Below are 24533 nucleotides of genomic sequence, written 5' to 3'. Positions count from 1 at the left end.
GGCATGGTGGTGCACCCCTGTAATCGCAGCACTTGGAGGGCTGAGGGAGGCGGAATCACTGAGAGTTTAAGACTAGCCTGGGCTACAAAGTGAGCTCAAGGCCAGCCTGAACTGCATAGTGAGACCCTGTCTCAAAAAGACCAAAAAAAAAATTTTTTTTTACATTGGATGCTGGATGTGGAAGTGCACACTGCAATCCCAGCACTCAGGAGGCTGAGGCAGGAAGATCATCGCAAGTACAAAGCCAGCCTGGAATACATAGCGAGACCCTGTCTGAAAATACAAAACAAAACAAAGCAAAAAATTTTACATTGTTTGAAATAATTGCTCAATATGTCCATTTGCTGCAGGTAATATCATTTTCTGGACAGCTGAATCATAAAAACATTTACATCTTTTCACCAGAGTTAGTTCTCCAGAAAATTCACACTCAAGCATCCAGCTGTAAGCGAAATAATATATCTCGGCAACAAGAGCAAACCTATTTGAAACTAAGCTTCCCTCCCTTTCCAGTCTGGTTCAGCTTCCAAACCGTTGCTGTTTTCCTCCACATAGAGGCTTAAGCTTTTGTAGTCATCCTTGTATGCGTCTCTGTACCTTCCAAGTCGGACAGTGGTTCATCCTACTGCATATTTCTTCTCATTCTCCCTTTATGTGCTGCCAGGGTTGCTATTTGAGCCTTTGTTACTTCCTCCATGTAAAATTACAGAAACTTTTTTGTAAGACTTGTCTCTTACTTTCAGCTTTTTTTAATTCAGGCTGCATGCTCTTTTAGATTCATATTTCTAAGTTATGGTCATCAATACTTAAACTATTGAGTGGTTCCCTAGTTCCCAGAAAATAAAGCTCCTACTCTGTGTCATAAGTTTTCATAAATTTTAAGACTCTTAATAATCTTGCCTGTTTTGTTTTTTTTTAACTTGTTACTATTTCTCTTATCACACACCATGTGCTCTAGGATCTTTTTTTTCTCTTCAGTACTGAAGTTTGAATGCAGGGCCTTCATACTGAGATTCATCATTACCCCTTTAAAAAAGAAAGGAAGAAATCGTTTTGTTTTAGTTTGTGAGAAAGGGCCGTGTGGTTCAGGCCTTGAACCCATGGCAGTCCTGCTTCACCCTCCCAGCTGCTGTGATCACAGGTATTTTTAAGATTTTGAGGACGGTTTGACTGGACTGCTCATAACATCAGAAGTTTTCTTAGTTTGCATTTACAGAGCCTAGGTCCCCTTTTCAAATTGCAGTAGGTCCAGATTATGTGTATTTTTTTATTTTATTTTATTTTTTTGTCTTTTTGAGACAGGGTCTCGCTATGCAGCTCAGGTTGGCCTTGAGCTCACTTTGTAGCCCAGGCTGGCCTCGAACTCTCCACAATCCTCCTGCCTCAGCCTCCTGAGTGCTGGGCTTACAGGCATGCGCCACCACACCCGGCCTATGTGTATTTTTGAATACTGTTTTAAAAGCTTCTTGTTTAGGAAACTTTACCTGTTTGCTTGGTCTGGAGTAGTCTGTCTTCCCTCATCCTACCTTCCTGTTACTTACGCATATTTAATATCTTTCGTATTAAATTACAGTGGTATCTGACTTTACAAACTTGTTTCATGATGTGGGGGAAGATGGCTGCATTTGTGTGTGTGTGGGGAAGATGACCATTGTCATGTTGGTCACCTGATGAGTTTGTGAACAGAAGCAAATGTTGCCGAACACTTTTGTCTGTGAAGCAAATTGCTTGCAAACAGAAGTGTTTGTGAACTGAGGTATTAATGAAAAATTCCTTTTGCCTTTTTTTTTTTTTTTTTTGAGCCATGGTCTCACTGTGTAGTTCAGATTGGCCTTGAACTCACCATGTAGCCCAAGCTACCCTCACATGTACAGCAGTCCTCCTGCCTCAGCCTCCCAAGTGCTGGGATTATATGAGTGTACTGCCATGCCTGGCATTTTAAAGAGTAATGATTCTGTAATGTTTATTTCCGCAGTATACTTTGTGTAGAATTGTGTTCATTTAGCATGTACGAAATAAGTGAAAAGGCAGTTACCCAATCAAAACTAATTATGTAGCCTTGTGCATAATTGCTCACAAATTGCCGCTCAGACAGGTTAAAGTGAATAATGCGTACTGTGTGCTGAACGGAATACAAGGACTCCCAAAAGGAATACTGGCTCTGTGGGGCCAAGCAGACCCATTCTGTGTGACACCTCTGACTTCTTTTAGGATCAGCCTTCAGAACCTCATCCTCCTCTTCCCACCCCTTTCCTCTATGGGGTTTCCCTTTTGACCTGCCCATTCTCTGCCTTCTGTAATTCCTCAGCACCCAGTGCGTAACTTAAGAAGGTGGTTAGTGATGGATGCATGGAGTGCTGCCAGCCATGACGTTAATATTTTTTCTTTCTGTATTGATGAGTTAGAAAAGACAGAGACTATGTAAGGACATCTGTGTATAAAGAAGCCTTTAACATTACTTAGGACTGAGACAATGAGCAATATTTCTTTCAACAATTTTTAGTTGTTAAAAATATAGATATATATATCTGTAAAGATATGTATCTATATAGATCTGTAAGTATGTTAAATAGATATAGATATAGATATATAGAGAGAGAGGTTCTATGTTTGTGTGGAATACTCTATTAATCACATTGTTTCACTGACCGAGATTTTGCCTTCCTTTGTCATAGAACACTTTTTGTGGATCTTAGTGTTTCTGTTACCTGGTGTGTGCTATCAGAGTGCATGCTGACTGTAGTTCTAAGCTACCCAGGAAAGGAAATACAGGGCTAGGGATGTCGCTCAGTGGCGCAGTCCTTGTCTGATGTGTGCAAGCCCTGGGTTCAGTCCTAGCGCCATGAAAGAAAGGAGAATAAATACGTGAAAAATGACTGCCTACCTGGGTTTCTGTTATGTCTTTGCTATTTTTTAGTCTCTGTTCTCACAAAGCCAGAACAAGTCTATTAGCCTTAGCTGCTTAGCAAAACAATTCATCTTCTTCAAAAATAAAACTTATTTTCTTAAATTTAGCAATTAAATTTACCAAAAACTGTTAACTGCTTTTCTTTCAAAGATTGATTTTATTAATTTTACTTTTCATTTTTCCTGTTTTGACATATATGTGTGTGTGTGTGTGTGTGTGTGTGTGTATAAAACATGTATTTATCTACTCTGTGCTGAGCACTGTACGAGTTCTGAGAAAAAAAAATGATAAAAAATAGGCAAAGGACCCATGCCTATGGAGCTTACATTCTCAGAGAGAATAATTACTGAGAAACTGAGATAAAAGCTAAACTAGAAAAGTACTGGTTGCTGTGAGATTGACTTGGTCTGGTTTTGGATATCAAATTCCTTTCCTCACAATTCTTTTATTTGCAGTTATCATGTTAAGATTATATACACATACATTTTTCCTACGCTCAACGCTGTGTATGATACGTGCAAACTCTTTAGTACTTAGTGCATAATAGTCTAATTACAAATATTTTTTGAATTAACATGTTTGATTAAATAAATTTTCAGTGTTTAAAGACCATGTTATAATATCTTAAAGTACTCGGTAGTAAGTAAACATTTTAATTTTTTTTCTTTCTTTCTGTTTTAGGATTTATAAGGTCATCATCAAATGTACAGCAGATTTCCAGTTTTGACTTCACATCCACAAATACGCTATCAGACGACTCAGTAGTAGTTGTTGGAAAAGGTACAGTTATTTAGCTTTTTTTTGGTTCCTGGAGATTGAACCCAGGGCCTCATGCATGCTAAGCAAGTACTCTACCATAGAGCTACACCCCTAGCCCATCAAAGTTATTTAACTTTTTAATTGTATGTGTTTTTCACCCATAAGCAAAGCACAGAAATTTTTTTTTAATTATTAAAAGAACTAGAAGTAATAACATACCTTCACGTTTCTGCCCCTTGACAAAACCTGGGTAAATTATGTCAGTATTTTCAGAGATATATTACATGACAGCTATTGTTGAGATATTTGTTTGGGATAGCTACAATAATTTTATCACACTTTAAATTTAAATGGTAGACCTTATTTATTAAAGCTTAAATTAGTGTATTATCTTCCCAGTAAAGTCTGGACAAGTCAAGCTCTCTCCTCTGGAGCCTGGCATGGTGGTGCATATGTGTAACCCAAGCACCCAGCAGGCTGAGGCAGAGGATCAACATGAGTTCGGGGCCAGCCTGGGGTGCATAGTAAGTTCACAGCCCATGTGAACTACGTATTGAGACTGTCTCAAAACAGACAAAAACAACCAAACCACTCTTAGCTATTTTAGGACCACTCAGAGATCTTTGGAAACAGAATTGCAACTACTTTTTAATATTAGGTTCTTCTTTAACTGTGGAATATGATCATATACCTGGAGGTCATATGTCTTTCTTTTGTTCAAGATAGTGAAATTCCAGGATAAAATTCCTGTAAATACTTTCTGACTTCTTCATTTGATAGTCTCATTAGAGTAACTTAAGACCCCCTTCAGACTGGTTCCAGCCTATGCCTATTCTTGCAGATTTATTTTCTGTGCTTGGTGTGCACTCACATTCATGCTTTACATGTGTTCAGCAGTGCATATAAATAATCTCATCTCATAGATGTTTTCTCTGCTTTCTTTTTTACCCAAATCCGTTGTGACTTCCAATCCCAGCTCAAACCCATGCTCCTTGAAATTGTCTTAAACACTCAGTTCACATCCATCTTCCCATGAACTCTGTGATGCTATGAACCACTTTCTGGCACCTTTTACTATCGTGTAGAGGTATTTGTATGTTTTATAATTAATTAGCATGTCTTTATTATTCTGTTGTTTCTTGACTACCGCAGCTTTGTCTTAAACTTTGTAATCTGGGCCATCACATAAATACTTAATGACCTTTTGACGGTTGCTCAATTGCAGGTGTATTTGGAAATCCGAATTCAGCACCAGCAACCTACAGCCAGCCGGTGGTACCTTCTGTGGAAAATGGGGAAACATTTTCAGTTAAACAGAGTATTGAACCACCGTCAGGGGTTTATGGAAGAGCGGTGCAACAAAGTGTTCCATCTTATCTTGATGTTGAAAATGACAAAGATGTAAGATTACTTATTAATCATTAGGATAAATTTAAATCCATGATGTCTTTTTTAAAGATAAATAAGAATTTAATATTTATTATGTTTATACAGCCTCATGATATCTTACTATTTTGTGTATATCAGATGTGTGATGGTGAAAGTATTATGATTAAAAATTTTACACTGGTGTGAAGGAAATTTCTGATCCTTAATCATTTAAAAACAGACTATTCTCTTTTCCCACATAACAAATGTTCTCTCATTCTAGTATAATGTACGTTTCCTGTGTAGACAATACCTGTGTGTATTTATGCATGTTTGTATTTAGCAGTTTCCTAGATACATTCAGGTAGTTACAGACCAATGTCCTTAGGCACAAATTTAATTAGCTATTGATACTGTATAAGCCTATTTTAGGATTCCTAAAATAAAAACTAAAAAACTACAGTTTACTTTTATAGACATTTAATGTGCGTATATAGTTTTCTGAGATGAAGATATTTTAAATATCAAATGCCCTGAATACTTCCAGATATTTCAACTTTTTCATGCAGACTAAAGTTGCTATGTCAAAATCTACATATGACAAGATGAGACAAAAGAGAAAAGAAGAAAAAGAACTTTTTGATGTTAAAGACTGTGCAAAGAAAGAACATCATCCCTGGGAACGAATGAAGCATATAGGAAGTGAGAAAACAGTATCAGAAAGTAAGTGAAGTTTGTCCTTTGGTGTTATTTTGATCTAGTGATATTTTAACACTGATGATTTCATTGCAGGTAAACATGCGACTAGGAATGTATTGTTTCAGCCAGGGATATAGCTCAGTGGCACAAGTGCCTGCCTTGCAAGTGCAAGGTCCTGAGTTCGATTCCTGGTACCAAAAAAAATGGAATGGATTGTTTTGACTCATAATTTGCAAGACCTAGTAGCTTCAATAATAATAAATATTAATTCTCATAAAAAAAAAACTGAGGGGCCAGGGATATAGCTCAGTGACACAAGCACCTGCCTGGCAAGTGCAAGGTCCTGAGTTTGATTCCTGGCACCAAAAAAGAAAAAAAGAAAAAAGAAAAAGAAAAATGATTACTTTTCTCACAAACTTGAATATTTTTAGAACTGAAGTAAAGATATAAAAAAAATGAGTGTTCTCCTTTAGAAAACATTGCCGTCATGGGGCTGGGGATTTAGCTCAGCGGCAAACGCGCCTGCCTGGCAAGCGCAAGGTCGTGAGTTCGGTTCCTGGTACCGGAGAAAAACCAAAAACCAAAAAAAAAAAAAAAAATAGAAAACATTGCCGTCAACTTCTTAGAAGTATAGATAGCCAATAAATGCATGAAGAGATCTTCATCTCAGGCCATTAGAGAAATGCAAATTAAAACAATACTGGAGGTTCGATGTTACTCCAGAAAGAATGGCTGTTAACCAAAAATCAAATAATAACAAATGTTGATGAGTCTGTGAGAGGAAAAAAAGGGTAAGAAGAAAGTTTCAAAGAACCATGCTCCAGAATAGGGGCTGCCCAGGAAATTGGAATTGATTATTGGTGAGAATGTAAATCAGTACAACCATTATGAAAATCAGTGTGGAAATTTCTCGAAAAAACTAAAACTAGAAATTCCATTTGACCCAGGCATTCCTCCTCTAGGTATCTTCCTCAGAGAGTTAAAGACATCATAGAGGTACATGTGTACCTATGTTTACAGCAGTACCATTCATAATAGTCAAATCTTAGAAGTAGCCTAGTTGTCCATCAACAAATTCATAAATAAAATGTTGTATTTATACACAGTGAAGTACTACTTTGCCATAAAGGAGTCAGTAGGAAAATGGATAGCCCTTGAGATCATAATGTTAAGTAAAATAAATCTGACACACACACTTAAATATTGCATGGCTTTTCTTATACAAAAGCCCCAAATGATAATAGCAAAATAGAGAGATAATAAGAAATAGGAAGATAAATCTTTTGCAAAAGGGAAGAGGACCAAGAAATGGAGGGAGACTTATGTGCATCCCCTTATGCAAACTGCATTTACTCCATCTCTTAAGAGTTGCCGAAGTCCAGGCAGTTTAAGCACTGCTGAAAAGTCCAAGTCCAAAGTCTCTTCTCAGACTTAAGGCACACTCTTAGCTGTGAGCCCCTGTAAAAATGACAAAAAAAGTTAAGTACTGATGATACTCAAAGGCACAGTGTAAATATTCCAGAAAAGAATGGGACCAAAGCAAGACTAAAATCCAGCAAGGCAAACATTAAATCCTATAGTTCCATGTCCAACACCAGGAGCAATCTGGCAAGATGTATACTCCAAAGGGCTGGGGTGGCCCTGTCCCTCAGGCGCTGCTGGTGGTTCTAACCCTCATGGCATCTCCCTTAGGCTGACTTTACTCGCTTCTTGCAGCCTTCCTCAGTGATCCCCATTCCTGGCTTTGCCAACATCTTGGGATCTCCACTGTACTTTCAGCTTCACACTCACAGGCTTTCTCACTGCCATCTCAGATCCACACTGCCTGGCCTCCCAGGCTTTCTTGTGAAGTCTGGGTGGAAGCCTTCCTGACCCCACAACTCTAGCATTCTGCGTGTGCCTAAAACCAGCACCACATGGAGTAGTGCCAGTGTCTGCTGCCAGCTGGAGCCATAGCTCAGCCCTTCTGCATCTTGCTGGTGGTTGCAGAGGCCTCTTGAGTGCCTGGATGGCTGATCAACTGTTATGGTTTGTGTGAAGATGTCCCCCGAAAGCTTCATGCAGATTCCCTCTTCCCGTCCCCAGTGGAGGGGATGTAGTTTAGTGGTAGAGAAATTACTTGCCTAGAATGTACAAGGTCCTGGGTTTAATCTCCAGACCACAAAAAATAAAAATAAAAAAGTGGAAACTGAAAAAGAATTAGTTTGAGCAGCATTGAGTAGCTCTGCTTTAAATTGATACTCTGTACACCTCCTTTTCCAAAATAACATTCATTTTGCTTCACTCTTTTCAGGGAAAAAATAAAATAAACAGGTGATAGTAGTTGATATTGGTATAACCCCAAGGTTGAAAATTTACTGTTTATCTGCGTCTCTTCCTAATGAAGTCTCACGAGAGTAGGAATGGAGTAGATATTATAGTGAGGAAATTCCTAAAACTTCAGCATCACCTTCTTTGTATGTAATGTAGGGTTAATAATATCTATTTCATAAAGTTGTTGAATGAATTAAATGAGATAATGTAAGTGAGGCACTAAGCACAGTACCAAGCAATACAGCCTCTCAACAAATGATGCTTAGTAAAGCCCGGCGTGATGGCACACGCCTGTAATCCCAGCCCTTAGGAGGCTGAGGAAGGAGGATCATTGCAAGTTCGAGACCAGCCTGGGCTACAAAGTGAGTTCAAGGCCAGCTTGAACTGCAAAGTGAGACCCTGTCTCAAAAAGACAAAACAAACAAACAAACAAATGATGCTTTGTACAGCTATTTTGTATTTGCTACTCCTTCAGAATTGTAATGTCCCCAAGAGAGAGGATCTTACTTATACAGATCTCTATTATAGATGAGGCCTAATAAGGGTACATCTGAACCATCAAAAAAATGAAATGGGTCCACTCTTTAGTTTACACATCATCTTCCTCAGATATGATTATTCATATAAAGACTGGTATTGATTGAGTGCTAAGAATCAAAACATCATCTGTTTATCTAAAGATAAATAATACTATTTATCTGTTTAAAAATCTTTTCTTACCAGCATCAGGCATGTGATCAGTGTTTTAAAAGCAAGGGGGCTAGAAGGGAAGGGGGAGAAAGGAACTGAAATGTGTGTGTGTGTGTACCACTTCCCCACAGTGAGTGATCACTGTGTACTGCAAACATGGACTCCTAAAAACAAACTTTTAGAAGATGTGCATCAACATTTAAAAAAATATTTTGAGCGCCTCACATCTCTGAGTACCTGCACTCTGCTCTTGAGTGCATCCTATATCTGCCTCTAATAAATCCTTTTCATGTCTCATTTTTAAAAAGTAAAAAAAAAAAAAAAAAAAAAAAAAATCAAAAAAAAATTTTTTTGAAAGCAGAGATTCTGTCTTTAATCTCTCCATATAAAGTCATAAGTTATGGTCCCAAATCTTAAATACTGACACTGCCATTCATTGGCATTAGATTTCTTTCTCTCTCCCTCTCTCTCTCTTTTTGAGACAAGGTCTCCCTATGCAGTTCAGGCTGGCCTTAAGCTCACTTTGGAGCCCAGGCTGGTCTCAAACTCACAGTGATCCTCCTGCCTCAGCCTCCCAAGTGCTGGGATTACAGAAGTGTGCCAGTGCGCACAGCAGCATTGGACTATTAAACAAATTTCTTAGCTGCGGCAAAATTCAGTTATTTTTTTCAGCTGCAAAGTAAAGATAATGAGCTGGACATGGTGGTGCACACCTGTAATCCTAGCACTCTGGGTGGCTGAGGCAGGAGGGTAGCAAGTTCAAGTGGAGCCTGGCCAATTTAGCAAGGCCATGTCTGAAGATAAAACAAGTAAAGATCATGAGAGTGTCTTCTTCAGCTTTGTTGAGATAAATGCAGTAAAGTTTGTAGAACATTTATCACAATATCTGGCACATAGTATTTAATAAATATTAGTTAATGCAATTAATACTTCATTGGCTTTGGATTTTAAATGACTAGTACAAGCATTTAAATATGGGATTTGGGGGTTTTTTTGTTGTTTTTTTGTTTTGTTTTGTTTTGCACTACCAGGGATCGAACTCATGACCTTACCCTTGCCAGGCAGGCGCTTATGTCCCTGAGCTATATCCCCATCCCCTAAATATGGGATTAATGCACAATATCAAGTAAGATTTCTCCTAGCTGCGATGTTGTGTCATGTTTTCTCCCAAATACAGTTAATAATCTTTTATGACACTCATTTTCTAGTGCCTGATACTTACTTCTTAAAAATATCTCTTAACATGAATAAAGAACCAGTAAGTTTTTACCCACTTATGACAGCCCATCCTAATTGGATCTTTTGCTTTCTGACACCTCGCCTTTCTCGTCTGCCTTGTGAAGTCCTCAGGACATTCCTTAGAGCACTGAAGCGCACATCCGGGGCAGTGCTTTACATCTGGAAAATGCTTAATCTGTGATTGTGGAAGAAACACTGTCCATGTTGCTACACGTAATCTGAGGATTTGTGAGAGACTATGAGTATTATACCAACAAGGAAAACCAACTCAGATTCTATTAGAAATGCTTGATTTCTAAAACAATTATCAGCTTTACAGTAAAATGAGTACTTACCCATATGCTTGTTTACAAATGAGGTCATATTCTTTCAGCTCTTAAAGCTATTTTATGACTCATGACTGAAAACTCACTTGTATATTTATATTATGTGGCATTTATTAATTTTCAATAAAATAAAAATTGAAACACCTTATTACAATATTTTTGAAGATAAGCTCATACTACTAGATTCTATAAGAAATATTTATAGCGTCTGTATTCAGAACACCATTGATAGCTTGTGTGTCAGGTTTCTCCTGCTGTACTTAACACGTTTTGTCTTAGGTGAAGCATCTCCGGGAGCGATTCCACAGCACAAAGAAAGGGTGTCTTCCGTCACTCACAGTCTAGAAATAATGGACTCCCTGGCGCTCCGGCCATTTTCCAGGCCAGAAGTAGCACTGACAGAAGCTCTGAGGCTTTTAGCTGATGAGGATTGGTAAGTTAACCGTCCTTCCACTGAAACTAAGTTCCAAAATGATTTTGCAGATTTTTTTTATTAAAAACCTTGAAACACATTTCCTATTAACATAGTGTTAGAAAAGATTATTTTGGTTCTTAGGCCTTGAGTCTTTCAACTTAGTAATGCAGTTGAACTTATTGGTTGATGTAGCTGAATTCTAATACAATTGTGTTACCAGTTATAACTTATATTATACACCATTAGGACATAAGTTAATTTTATTATGGGTTATGCAAACTCTTTGGCTTTGGAATATAAATTTCACCATTTCCCAATGTTGTACCAATAGGGAAAATCAACTAGAATTCTATATATAGACACCATGCAGCTTCATTTTAAATTGTCAGTTACATAGTAAAGCAGGTATAGGTCCATACTGTACGTTCTTTCTCTGTAAAATGTACCATAACAATCCTGAACTGCTTGTGTGTTCTTACTGCAACTTTAGTACCCACCCAGCCAGCCCAGCCAGTAACGTAAGCGAGACAAAAAAACAGTCCACATGTGTCCTGCGTGTTTTAACTGAGACATCTATTGGCTGACCTTGTCTCATTTTCTCCTCTGTTCCTTCCATGTCTGCAGCTGTCCTGTCCTCTGCCTCATGCTCTGTTTTGCCTCTACTCAGTCTGTTCGCCAACATAAAAATAATTATACGGCTAGGGGTATAGTGCAGCGGCAGAGCATATGGTTCGCATGTGCAGGATCCTAGGTTTGATCCCCAATATGGGGGTCAAAGTGTGCTCTAATTTATATCTACTGTTTGTTTGTTTATCTTTTTGAGACAGGGTCTCGCTATGCAGTTCAAACTGGCCTTGAGCTCACTTTGTAGCCCAGGCTGGTCTCAAACTCGAAATGATCCTCCTTCCTCAGCCTCCTGAGTGCTGGGATTACAGGCATGTGCCACCACGCCTGGCTATATCTCCTGCTTTTAGAAAATTTCCCTAAACTACACATCTTTTTTCCATATCTCCCTTTCTTCTCCCCTCTTTTAAACTACAAGTCCTCAATGCTGCACACTTCCTGGTTTTTTTCTCCTGTTGGACTTCCAGATTTGGGAGTTCTGCACAGTTCAGTGCTGCTGTTCTCTAGTCTATATTCATTCTGTAGGTCAGGGACAGTTTTTGTCTATAAAGAGCCAGATATTAAATATTTATGGTTGTCACACTCAACTCCACTGTTTGCAGTGAAAAAGCAGCCTTAGTGTAAACAAATGAAGGTGACTATTCTAATAAATTTTTACTTCAAAAATTTTACTCACAAAATCTTTGGACAAGGCCACATTTGCTCTCAGAGCATAGTTTGCTAACCCTTTTTAAAAAGATTCATCCGGTCCTGTAGCTTTAAATTCTATCCTTTCTCTGTTCTCATAAATGTACAACTGGGTCCCTGGTTTGTTCTTGAGCTCTATACTCAAAAAGTAACCCAAGTGTCTGTGTAACACTTTTTACTTGAGTTCCCACAGATGGTTTCAATTTAACTTATCCAAAAAAGAACTTAAAATTTGCTTGCTGACAAGATGGATTAATAGGGACTTGATTTACCCTGACTTAAAAGAACTTCAAAAAAAAAATCTTAGAAAGTTAAAAATATGTGCAACAAAGTTTTCAAGATACTGTTCACGAGTTAGTGAGAGAAGATGGTCCCTGAGAGACAGAAAACAAGCAAAGTGAGCCCTAAATTGTCCAGTTTACTTCCTAGAGAGAGCTTGAGGTCACTGCTGAAATTGAGGAAAACCAGACACGTACTGGTAGAGATGGCACTGGAGCCGGGAATTTTGGAGGCCAAGGTGGCCAGCATTTGTAAGACAGAGCATCAGAGGAGAGGGCTTCACCGTGGACTCCAGAGAGGGTTAGAGGGCTCTGCTGAGCCGTTCAGCTGAGTATTGGTCAGGGCAGGCATGTGAATAGAGTACCTAAGGCCAGAACAAGGTACAGTGAAAACATTTATAAAGTTACAAGGATTAACCTCTGGAACGTGTACAAGGCCCAGAACATATCCCATTTCTATCAGGAGAGTGAAAAATTCCATAATTCACAGGACACTGGGTAGAATATTCAGTTGTTAGTGTGATAAAATATACCCTGCACTAAAGGTTGTTTTAGTCGCATTTAACAAAGCTGAAAAGCAAGGCCTGAGAGGATCAGATTGTGTACACATAATTACATCTCTAAACAAATATCAAGGATCTCTATAGGAATACTCTGGCTGAGTGTGGTAGTATATGCCTTAATCCCAGCACTCAGGAGGCTAAAACAGGATCATGGCAAGTTTGAGACGTTGGGGTCATAAAACAAAGTAGTGTTTTGTTTGTTTGTAGACAGGACTTCACTATGTTACCTAGGCTGACCTCAAGTGCCCCTTCTCTGGGGAGGCCCTGGCTACCATGCTTGATTCAGAATAAGCAATTAAAGTGGAATTTGATTATATGAATTGGGTTATCTGGAATTAAATTAGAAATTAGTACCAGGTTCTTGAAAAATTCTCCAAATATTTGGAAATAACACATTTATGTAAATAACTTATGGATCTAATAGAAATCAAAAGGAAAATTAGTACTTTTGAATTAAGTGAAGAACGATACATAGATGTACCTAAATTAGATGGAAATTTATAACTATGTAACACCTGTATTTAAATCTCCATATCAATGATCTTAGCTTTTACCTTAAAATACTAAAAGCACAAGTGATTCCCAAAGTATGTACAGAGAGAAAATAATAAAATAGTGTGGAAATCAATGGAAAAGAAAACTACTGAAAGTAAAGGAAATTAATGAAAGCAAAAACAAGTCTTTGGAGAAAATACGTAAAATTGAAAAGCCCTTCTTTAGACTAATCAAGAAAAAAGAGAGAAGAAACAAATTTCCAACATTAAAAATGAGAGAAGAAACATCACTACTGATCAGCTTGCTCAGCAGAAGAAAAGGGAAATATAATCAACAGCATCATGCCTGTAAATTCAACAATTTAGATGAGATGCACGTATTTTTTGAAAACCCCTACCAAATCTCAAAGAAATGATGTGTGTAACCCAGTATCTGTGAAGGAAATTGAATCTTAGTTTAAAACTTTCCTACAAAAAAAACTCCCAGCTTGGGTGCTTTCAGTAGTAAATTATACCAAGCATTTTAGGAAGAAACCAATTTTTCATAGACTTTGAGAGCACTGAAGAGGCATATCATCTCAGTTTTTGAGATCAGCATTACCAAAATTATACAAAGACAAGAAAACTACATGATACCTGATAAAGCTCATGAACATAGATGTAAAACTTCTTAGCACAGAACCATTTATGTCATGTCCTCCCAATCCTAACTTTCTCCTTGAGCACTCACCGCCTTGGTTAATAGCTCTGCCATTGCACATTTGGTGGTTCATCCCAAGGCAGTGTTAACGTTTCCTTATTTCTGTATGTGAGTTAGTTCTGTTTTTGGAGGCCAGTTGCTTACTGTGGACAGTGCTGTCAGCCCTATGGTGTACGCCCTTCGTCACTGGTTTCCATGCTGGTGTTGCTCTCCCTCATGCAGTGGCCAGAGAAATGTTGTTAAAAAGTAAATTGAACCATGGGAATCCCCACTCAAAACACTCCAGCGACTCCCTGGAACACGTAGGGGAATTCTGGATTTTTTTTTTTTTTCACTCCTTACCTAAACCTTTAATTTCTTACTGCTATGGCACAGTTAATGAAGGAGCGGCTTACAAAATCCACTGTTGTCTGTTTCTTTCGTCTTTCTGTATCCTCACCCCCTCGTACTCTGCCTTATTCATCCACTCTCACCGTTTCTGGATACCTGACCTCATTGCCACTGGGGGACCTTGGAGCACTCTTCCACTGACTTCTCTCTCGCCTCACTCACATCGCTGTCAGATGCCGCCGCCTCGGAGAAGCCTTGCCCCGTGACCCTAACTAAAACAGTGCTCCTTTGCCCCGCCCTCTTAGACTGTCTTATTTTCCTTGATATCCTGTATCACCGTCCCTTATATTCTAATATTTTTCTCACCAAATTGTAAAATTCATGAAGTCAGAAATGTTTTCTTTTCGTCAGATGACTGTTTCAGATGAATTTGTGTTATGCTGTTGTTGAGCTGTATATAGTTGTATGTAGCTTTTTATCCGTATATTTTAAAACGTTACATTTAGACTAGTCTGTCTTCTTGGTGCATAGACCCTTTTGTTACTACGAAATATTCTTCTTCTGGTAATATTTTTTTCTTTCTCAGGTATAGCTTTTGCAAGTTGTATCTTTTCCTTTCCTTTTACTTATAATTTATGTCTATATATATAAAAAGTGTGTTTTTTGTGAAGAGCATTTAGGTGGATTTTGTGGTTTTGTCCACTTCAAGATCTCAGACTTATTTTTTTATTTTATTTTATTTTTGACATCTCTGATTTAATTGAGTTGCTTTGAACATTTAATAAAATTACCAATTTGCAGTTAAATTTTTCATCTTGCTACATTCATTCATTCATTTGTTTCTGTATTCACTTTTGCTACATTTATTTCTTAAGTAAGTATATATAACAAAATTTACCTTTTAACTATTCCTAAACTCATTTTATTGAATTTTATCATTTACTCCTGAATTGCCCAGGTTGGGCTCCAATTTGTGATCTTTTTGCCTCAGCTTCCCAAAGTACTGGGATTACATGCGTGCACCACCATGCCCAACTTGTTCGGGGTTTTTCATTTTCTTTTTCTTCTTCTTTTTCTTTTTCTTTTTTTTCTTTTTTTGAGACACGGTTTCAGGCTGGCCTTGAACTCACTATGTAGCCCAAGTTTGTTTCTTTTTAATATTTATATGGTGTTCATTTGATTTCTGACTTGCATATTTTCCAACTTGAAAATTTCTCTAATTTTTATCTTTGTTATTACATGTAAAACCTTCTTTCTGTAGCTTTTTAAAAGAATATCATCTAATACTCCTTTTAGCAATTTGATTATGACGATCTATGTATAGTGTTCTGTGGTTTATTCTGCTTAGTTTGTCCTTGGATCTGAAGAGTTTGTAATTTTGATCAAATCTGTTCAGTTACTGTGTATTAGCTTCTTTTTCTGTCACCTTCCTTCTTGACTCTGCTTTCTGTTATTTTCTGATTATGTGTATAGAATTGGATTGTTTCTGTATCTAAACTGTGATAGTGAAATGTTTCAAAAACGAACATTTTGAGGCAGGGTGCTTCTAAACATCCTAGCCACCTTGCACTCTCTTGAGTTTCTTTTACCACTTTGCAAAACTTGCTCAGCAGATGTAAATACTTCGGTAAAAATGACTACAAGCTGCATTACCAAATAAGAGAACTCTTCTTAGCTCTTTTGCAAACCTACAAGATGAAAACTATCAAGTTTGAAATGTTGTTCCTAAATCCTAGCTAACCACCCTCTCTCGTAGGTGTCCACCTACTCTTCATCTGGCTCATGGGGTTGATAATAAAAGATAAATACAAGTTACAGAAACCCGTAATGGTGGTTTACGGTTCCTAGGTCATACGTTTACCAACTTTCCTTCTTCCAGTTTTTTACTATTTTCTCAACTTCTGTTTACCACTCCTTTTTGTCCCTTACTGTGTAGAAAGCATATGGCCTTTATACCGAGGAGGAAATGCTCCTTCCAGTACAGAAAAGGTGAACTTAGTTTGACTCTCAGTAGTGGTTTTGGATCTTAAAAGGTATTTACATGTACTTTCACTTATTTGAGATGCCTAAATAATAAGGAAAAACAGAAAAAGTCTTTTCATTGGAGGTATTCACCATGCAATAAAAGAGGACATTTGAGATGCTGTTTCTGTTGAATTCTATGTAATAAGTGATTTTGTTATTCCTTCTTCCCGCAGGGAGAAGAAAATTGAGGGCCTGAATTTTATTAGATGCTTAGCTGCTTTTCATTCTGAGATACTGAACACTAAGTTGCATGAAGCAAATTTTGCAGTAGTTCAAGAGGTAACTTTAGGACTGTTTGAATGTAAAGAACAAACGTACCGTACTCACTTGACCTTTGAAACTCGTAAGCATCACTATATTGTAAGAATCGGCTTGTATGGAAAGTAGCCCATGTCTTAAATTGCTACATTAAAAAAAATTATTAGGTGCTAATTTTTTAGGATGTAAGATAGTACCAAATAAAATAGATTGCTTTCATGCTAATACTCTTTCGAAAGTTGTTATTACTGGGGAGTTTTTAGGCAGAATATCATCAAAATACGTTTTGAAATTTTTTTTAGGTGAAAAATCTGCGCTCTGGTGTTTCTCGTGCTGCTGTGGTCTGTTTGAGCGATCTTTTCACTTACCTGAAAAAGAGCATGGATCAGGAACTGGATACCACAGTCAAGGTGCTGTTGCACAAGGCTGGAGAATCCAACACCTTTATAAGAGAGGACGTTGACAGAGCGTTGAGAGCTATGGTGAACAATGTCACTCCTGCACGTGCAGTCATTGCGCTCATCGGTGGAGGCCAAAGGTAATATGGAGAATAATTTTTATTTATGTATTTATTTTTTGAGACAGGGTCTTGCTACATATAGCCAAGGCTGGCCTAAAACTCATGGCGATCCGCCTACCTCAGCCTCCTGAGTGCTAGGATTACAGGTGTGCATCACCATGCCCAGACAGAATAATTTTTTTTTTTTTTTCCTGGTACCAGGAATCAAACTCATGACCTCACGCTTGCCGGGCAGCCGCTGTGCCACTGAGCTAAATCTCCAGCCCCAAGACAGAATAATTTTGAAATGTCCTTAAGCTAAAAATTATCTGTGATCCTGGGTATAATGTAGAGAGCAAATTTCAGTCAAAAAACTTTAATTCTTATATGATAAGGATCATAGTGCATGCTAAGCATAAAAGGAACCATAATATTGTTATTCTAATAATATCGCTTAACTCATAAATCTGGAACTGAAATGTTCTTGATTATGAGTTTTTGTTTTTAACTTCTTGGGCAGGGATAAATATTTTCCAAAGATCTAACTGGTCATGTTTTCTTACAGCCATTTACACATTGCAGTAAGAAGATGTACAGCCCAGCACTTATCAGATGTGGTAGAATTTATGGAACAAGAACGTATTTTAATTGGAACAAAGGATATGGCTGAACGTTTATTACCAGCTGCTGCTAAGTTTGCTCAAGATAGCTCACAGGAAACCAGGTAAATAGCTGCCAATAACGTTTGCTATGTAGGGGCTTAGACGCAGGAAACAAAGCTTAGAAATGAAGGAACATTTTTCTCAATGGAGACATAGGGCCCCAGGGATTGGTGCTGGGGGATGGACTTATTTAGCCAATATAGAGATGATTTTAAGGGAGCACACAGTGAATTCGCCACATTTATGGATGACACTGCCTACTTCGGGGCGGTGAGATGGCAAGGCACAGGGACGAACTGCACGAGAACGACACAAGGCTGTGTGAGTGGGCAGAAAAAAAGGCAGAACTTCATTGTGGGCAAATGTAAGGTAATCCATTTTGAGGAAAATGATATTTTTCCAAGCAATCAGATAAAAATCAAGGAAATAGGTACACGTGAAAAATACAGAAATAATGCATCACAACATTATCCTCTGAGAAATGAAGTATTTGCACGTAGAACACTCCATGAATTTCTGATGGTAATTCTTAGGGTCTCCTGGTTGTCAGAAGCCTAGCTTAAATTGCTTGGCTACATCACTGTTTGCCTTTAAACAAGACATGTAATATTTGTTAACCCCTGTCATCTCATCTGTAAAATTAGGAAGCTTAGGCCAAGTGACCAGCGATATGTCATACGCAATCTAAATTTTTATAGCAGTAATATATGATAATTTTAAAAGAGAAAAAGGATCCTGAGTTTATAAGTATTAAAGAAGACTAAAATTTTAATGTTTTCAGGCAGATATCTGTTACTTTAAGTAACTGGAGTTAATCTTGTGGGACTCATTCTACCAAAAACAAATGAAGAAGGTAAATGTGTTAGTTTTCTATTGCTGTGTAACAAATTACCACAAATATTAGCAGCACTGGCAACATAAATGTTCACCTTACAGTTCTTTAGGCCAGAGTTGTGGCTTGGCTCAGTTGGGTTCCCCACATAGGGACCTGCAAGGCCAAAATCAAAGTGCAATAGCAGTCTGGGCTCTTATTTAGAGGCTATATGGAAGAATTTACTAGCAGATTTATTCAAATTATTGCAGTTCTCTCCTGCCTAGAACTGACTTCTTATACAACCAACCACAGAAAGCTCTGTGTATAGGCTTGTTTCAGTTAGGTTAGGTTCATCCAAATCATCTCTTTATCTTGAGTAATATAACATAACCCCACAAATAATGCCTTATCATCTTCACAAATTCTAGGGATTTAAGTAAAACGTTTTGTTTTGTTTTGTTTTGTTTTTGAGACAAGGTCTCACTCTATAGTCCCTGCTGGGCTCAAACTCCAGGCAGTCCTCCTGCCTCAACCGCCCAAGTGCTGGGATTACAGGCGTGCGCCACAACGCCCGGCTGAGAAAGTCTTAATATTTGCTTCATGTGCATCTGTTTTGTTGTTTGTTTGTTTGTGTGGTGGTGGATTGAACCCAGCTCCTCTCACAACCCACCAACACTGTATCCTGGAGCTGCACCCCCACCCCTAAAGTCTCTTTACTGGATAGTAACTCTTCTAATCTGTTTTGGCTTTTAAAATTATCAGATAGTTACATTATTTAATTTTTGAGTTTTACTATTTTTCACGTTTTGTGCCCCTATTGTTGGCATGCTTGTTTTACCCTTTCGTATAGAGTTGGACCCTGTGATATGGACTCAAAATTAGAATTGTCCTTGAAGGTATAACTAGTTAGGAGCTACTAATCTGAGTAGTCATGGGAAAAGTTAATGTTTATTCTCTGCTGTAAACTGCCCGTCTGAAATTTCACTACACTTGGAAGGATGTGTTTAATCCGAACATTGTTCTATTCCCACTCCCCCAAAAGCCCGTCCTCTCATTCTTCTTAGTGCCATAGGTTCCAAATTATAAGCAAAAGTATGACTAATTTTTCTTAGGGCCAGACTTCCTTAAAGAAGAACAATGCAGTATTATTGTGAGATGCAATATAAAGCATCTCTGTTCTAAAATATCTGCAGTATCTACTTCCATGGTACCTGAATTTCTACCATTAGAGTGATATTTTGGCTTAAAATGTTATCCTTAGAGGATTATTTTTAAATTCACATGACATAAAAATTCTGGTTTGCAGATTTTTACATCATTTAATAACATCAATCACAATTTGTCCCACCTTACATTTGTTTTGAGTAATATCAAGCAGGACTTTGAAGATTTGAAACCCAGGTAAGTTTTGGTTAGGGAAGAAGAGAGGTGGCCAGAAACAGGACATAGGGAAGGTTGACTTCAGCCAGAACATGTAGCCAGCAGTAAGCAACAAGAGATCAGTGGGTAAGGGACCCGGAACAAAGAACGCTTCTCCTGATTCACAATTCTGCTGAACACTGGCAGCCTTGAGTACGGACCCAGGAGGGCTTGAAAAATAGTCAGATCTTCTTGTTGTCCAGCTGACACATGACTGAAACGTTTAGGCTACTGTGACTGTAAGGAGACAAGTAGGGAGGCAGGAGAACCGCACACCCTCTGGCACCGCTAGTGCATACACATTTCAGTAGCTTACTTAAAGTAGGGATGGTAATCTTGATATGAATACTTCTTTGTCTGTTAAAAAAGAATTGCACGTAAGGGCTGAAACTGAACTTGATAATATGAGTTAATTCATCTATGTATTTCTCAAATATCCGTAGGTATTATGGTCGAAAGATGCTTTTCTTCATGATGTATCATCCTAACTTTGAAAAACTGCTTGAAAAATATGTCCCATCTAAAGATTTGCCATATATTAAGGAATCTCTTAAAAACTTACGGCAAAAGGTATGTAGAATTTTTTCTTTTTATTTTAAAGAGGAAAAACAAACTCAAAACAAGATAATAGAAGGGTAACACTGGTTGATACATTGTTTATTGTAATCTTTGGCTTAGTTACTCAGAGTACAAGACATAGGCATTTAATTCTACAAACAGTATTAGCACAAACCTTTTCAATGAACTAAGAGAAATTAGTAGTATAACTGTCTGTACTATCTTAACTATCGTGTGTGTGTGTATCCTTTTTTTTTTTTTTTTTTGCATTTCCCTAGTTTTCTCCTTTTCCTCATCTCAGTTTCTCTTTCCTTTTGAACTGTTTCTTCCCATTTCACAATATATACTGTACCTTTGGATCTTGTTTACTTTTTCAGCTTCTCACACTAGGGAGACAATATAATGTTTGTACACCTGCATCTGGTTTATTTCACTTATGAGTATGGTCTCAAATTGCATCCATCCATCCATTTACTGATAAATGTCTCCAGTTCGTCATTTTTATAGCTGAGTAGTACTCCATTACATAAAAAGACCACATCTTTTTTATTCATTCCTGAGGTGATGGGCATTGGGTTGTTTCTAAGATTTAGCTATAACAAATTGTGCTGCTATAAACATGGATGCGCATATATTGCTGTGGTATGACATTTTTAATTCTTCTGGGAAGATACCCAGAAAGGGAATAGCTGGGTCAGATGGGTCAAACCTCTAATCCTAGTTTTTTGAGGAATCTCCACACTGATTTCCACAGTAGTGGCACCAGTCTATATTCCCACCAACAGTGGAGAAGGATTCCTTTTTCCCCACAACCCCTCCTGCATTTCTTTTTTTTTTTTTTTGGTTTTCTTCCAGTACTGGGAATCGAACTCACAACCTTGCACTTGCCAGGCAGGCACTGTGCCGCTGAGCTAAATCCCCAGCCCCTCCTCCAGCATTTCTTATTGGTTGATTTCTTGATGATAGCCATTCTTTCTGGGGTGAAATGGAATCTCAGTGTTGTTTTAATTTGCACATCTTGAATGACCAGTGATACTGAACATTTTTTCATATATTTATTTTCTATTTCTATGTCTTCATCTGATAATTGTGTATTCATCTCAGATGCCCATTTTTGGACTGGGTCTTTAAATTTGGGAGGTCTGATATTTTTGAGTTCTTTATATGTTCTCAATCGTAATCCTCTGTCAGAGGAACAGCTGGCAAACATTTTTTCATACACTGTGGGTTGTCTCTTCACTTTGTTGATGTTTTCTCTTGCTGAGCCAAAGCGTTTTAATAAGATGAGTTCCCAGTTGTTGATTCTTTGTGATACTTCCCGTGTGATTGGGTTTTATTCATAAAATCTTTGCCTATACCCTGTCTTCAGCAGTTTTATGTATTCTATCTTACAGCAGATTTAATTTTTCTGTTTTAATGTTTAGATCTTTGATCCATTTCAAATTTAGTTTAGTGCATGGTGAAAGATATGGGTCCAATTTAATTTTTGGCATGTGCCAGGTGTGGTGGCACACACCTGTAATCCCAGCACTCGGGAGGCTGAGGCAGGAGGGTAGTTGCACATTCAAAGCTAGCCTGAACTGCACAGAGAGACCCTGTACCCCAAAAAAACCAATAGTAGTAATAATAATTTTTGGCATGTGCAGAGCCACTTTGCCAGCACCATTATTAAAGAGGCTGTCTTTCTTTCAGTGAATGTGTTTGGCACCTTTGTCAAAGATAAGGTGGTTGAGCATGCCTGGAGTTGTTTCTGCATCTTCTAACCTGTTCCATTGATCTTTGGGTCTGGTTTTTTGTTGTTGTTGTTGTTGTTTGTTTTTTTTGCCAGTGCCATACTGACTTTGTCACAGAGGCTTTCCAGTATAATTTCAAGTCAGGGATTGTGATGCCCCTGGCCTTGCCTTTTTTGCCTTCGTGCCTTTGCTGTTCTAGGTCTCTTCTGATTCCAAATGAACTTTAGGATTGTTTTCTCTAATTCTGTGAGATATGGTGTTGGAATTTTTATCAGAATTGCATTTAGTCTGTATGACAGTTTTGGAATTATGGCCATTTCCACTATATTGGTTCTTCCTACCTAAGAGCAAGGGAAATCTTTCCATTTTCTGATATCCACTCAATCTCCTTTTTCAGAGTAGTATAGTTTTCAATGTAAAGGTCTTTTACATCTTTTATTAGATAGATTTCTAGGTATTTCAGTTTTTTGAATGCTATTGTGAAAGGTGTTATTTCCCTAAATTTTCTCCAAGTAAATTTGTTGTTTGTGTACATGAATGCTATTGATTTTTGAGTGTTGAGTTTGTATCTAGGTACATTACTGAATTTGTTTATTAAATCTAGCAGTTTTTTAGTGGAGTTTTGGGGGTCTTCCATGTAGAATGTCATATCCTCTGTAAATAATGATAATTTAACTTCTTGCTTTTCTATCATTGTTCCTTTTATTTCTTTCTCTTGTCTAATTGCTCTAACTAAAGTTTGCAGGACTGTGTTGAGTAAGAGTGGAGACAGTGGACATCCTTGTCTTGTTCTTGATTTTAGAGTGAAACCTTTCCATTTTTGTCCATTTAGTATGATGTTGGCTCTTGGTTTGTCATAGATGGCTTTTATCGTATTGAGATAAAGACCATTTATTCTCACTTTCTGAAGGGTTTTGATCATGAATGGATGTTGAACTTTGTCAAAAGCTTTTTCTGGGCCGGGGATGTAGCTCAGCGGCATAAGCACTTGCCTGGTAAGCTTGAGGTCATGAGTTCGATTCCTAGTACAAAAAAAAAAGTTTTTTCTGCATCTATTGAGATGATCATATGATTTTTGTCCTTGGCTCAGTTGATATGGTGTATTACATTTTTTGATTAGAGTATACTGAACCATCCCTGCATCCCTGGGGTGAATCCCACTTGGTTATGGTGTATAATCTTAATGATTTGCTGCATTCTTTTGCCAGTGTCTTACTGAAGATTTTTGCATCTGTATTTATTAGAGAGCGTGGCCTGTAGTTCTCATTCTTAGTTGGATCCTTCTCCTGTTTTGGTATCAGGGTAATGCTTGCTTCCAGGAATGAATTTGGGAGTATTGCTTCCCTTTCAATTTCATTAAAGAGTTTGAGAAGTAGTGGTGTTAGGTCTTTTCTCCGTTTCTTGTAGAATTCAGCAGTGAATCTGTCAGGGCATGGGCTTTTCTTTGTTGGTAGGTTTTTAATTGTGTCTTCAACTTCATTGATTGATAGTGGTTTATTTAGGATTTTTGTACTTTCTTGATTTATGTTTGGTAATTCATATGTTTTTAGGAATCTATCCATTTCTTCTGCATTTTCCATCTTAGTAGAATACAAGTTTTTAAAGTAGGTGTCAATGATCTTCTGGATTTCTGCAGAGTCTTGTGACTTCACTATTTTCATACCTGGTTGTATGGATTTGAGTCTTTTCTTTCTGTTTTTGATAAGATTGTTAACGGTTTGTTGATTTTATTTAATCATTCAAAGAACCAGCTTGTCAGTTCACTGATTCTTTGTATTGTTTTCTTAGTCTGCAGTGCATTAATTTCTTCTCTCATCTTCATAATTTCCTCCCTCATACAAGTTTTTAACTTCACCTGTACTTTGTTTTCTAGAAGTCTGAGGTTCACCATTAAATTGTTTATTTGTACTTGCTCTGTTTCCTGATATGGGTATTCACTCCTAAAAGTTTCACTCTTAGGACTGCTTTCATTGTGTCCTATAAGCTCTGGTATGTTGTATTGTCAGTAACATTTAATTGTAGAAACTGTCTAATTTCTTCTTTAATTGCATCTGTGACCCATTGATTGTTCAGGAGGGTGCTATTTAATTTCCATGTGTTTATGAAGTTCTGGTGGTTTCTTTTGCCGTTGATTACCAATTTCATTGCACTATGGTCTAATAATTCACATGG

At 37.7% G+C, this 24533-nt stretch overlaps 1 protein-coding gene across 1 annotated transcript in view; it reads left to right on the top strand.

Annotated features, from left to right (window-relative positions):
- Fam179b (family with sequence similarity 179, member B) overlaps positions 1 to 24533 on the top strand; it is an 82302-nt gene that overhangs the window by 38863 nt on the left and 18906 nt on the right. The window contains exons 8-15 of the mRNA XM_005376871.2: positions 3590 to 3688; positions 4893 to 5068; positions 5605 to 5758; positions 10582 to 10735; positions 16592 to 16697; positions 16979 to 17214; positions 17741 to 17899; positions 20514 to 20640. Of these exons, the coding sequence (XP_005376928.1) occupies positions 3590 to 3688; positions 4893 to 5068; positions 5605 to 5758; positions 10582 to 10735; positions 16592 to 16697; positions 16979 to 17214; positions 17741 to 17899; positions 20514 to 20640 (1211 nt within the window). The remainder of the gene's footprint in view (positions 1 to 3589; positions 3689 to 4892; positions 5069 to 5604; positions 5759 to 10581; positions 10736 to 16591; positions 16698 to 16978; positions 17215 to 17740; positions 17900 to 20513; positions 20641 to 24533) is intronic.

This window comes from Chinchilla lanigera, unplaced genomic scaffold (assembly GCF_000276665.1).
Source record: "Chinchilla lanigera isolate Chin_1 unplaced genomic scaffold, ChiLan1.0 scaffold00008, whole genome shotgun sequence".
NCBI lineage: Eukaryota > Metazoa > Chordata > Mammalia > Rodentia > Chinchillidae > Chinchilla > Chinchilla lanigera.
Note: the sequence above shows the minus strand (reverse complement) of the source record. Positions and strands in the feature narration are given on the sequence as shown.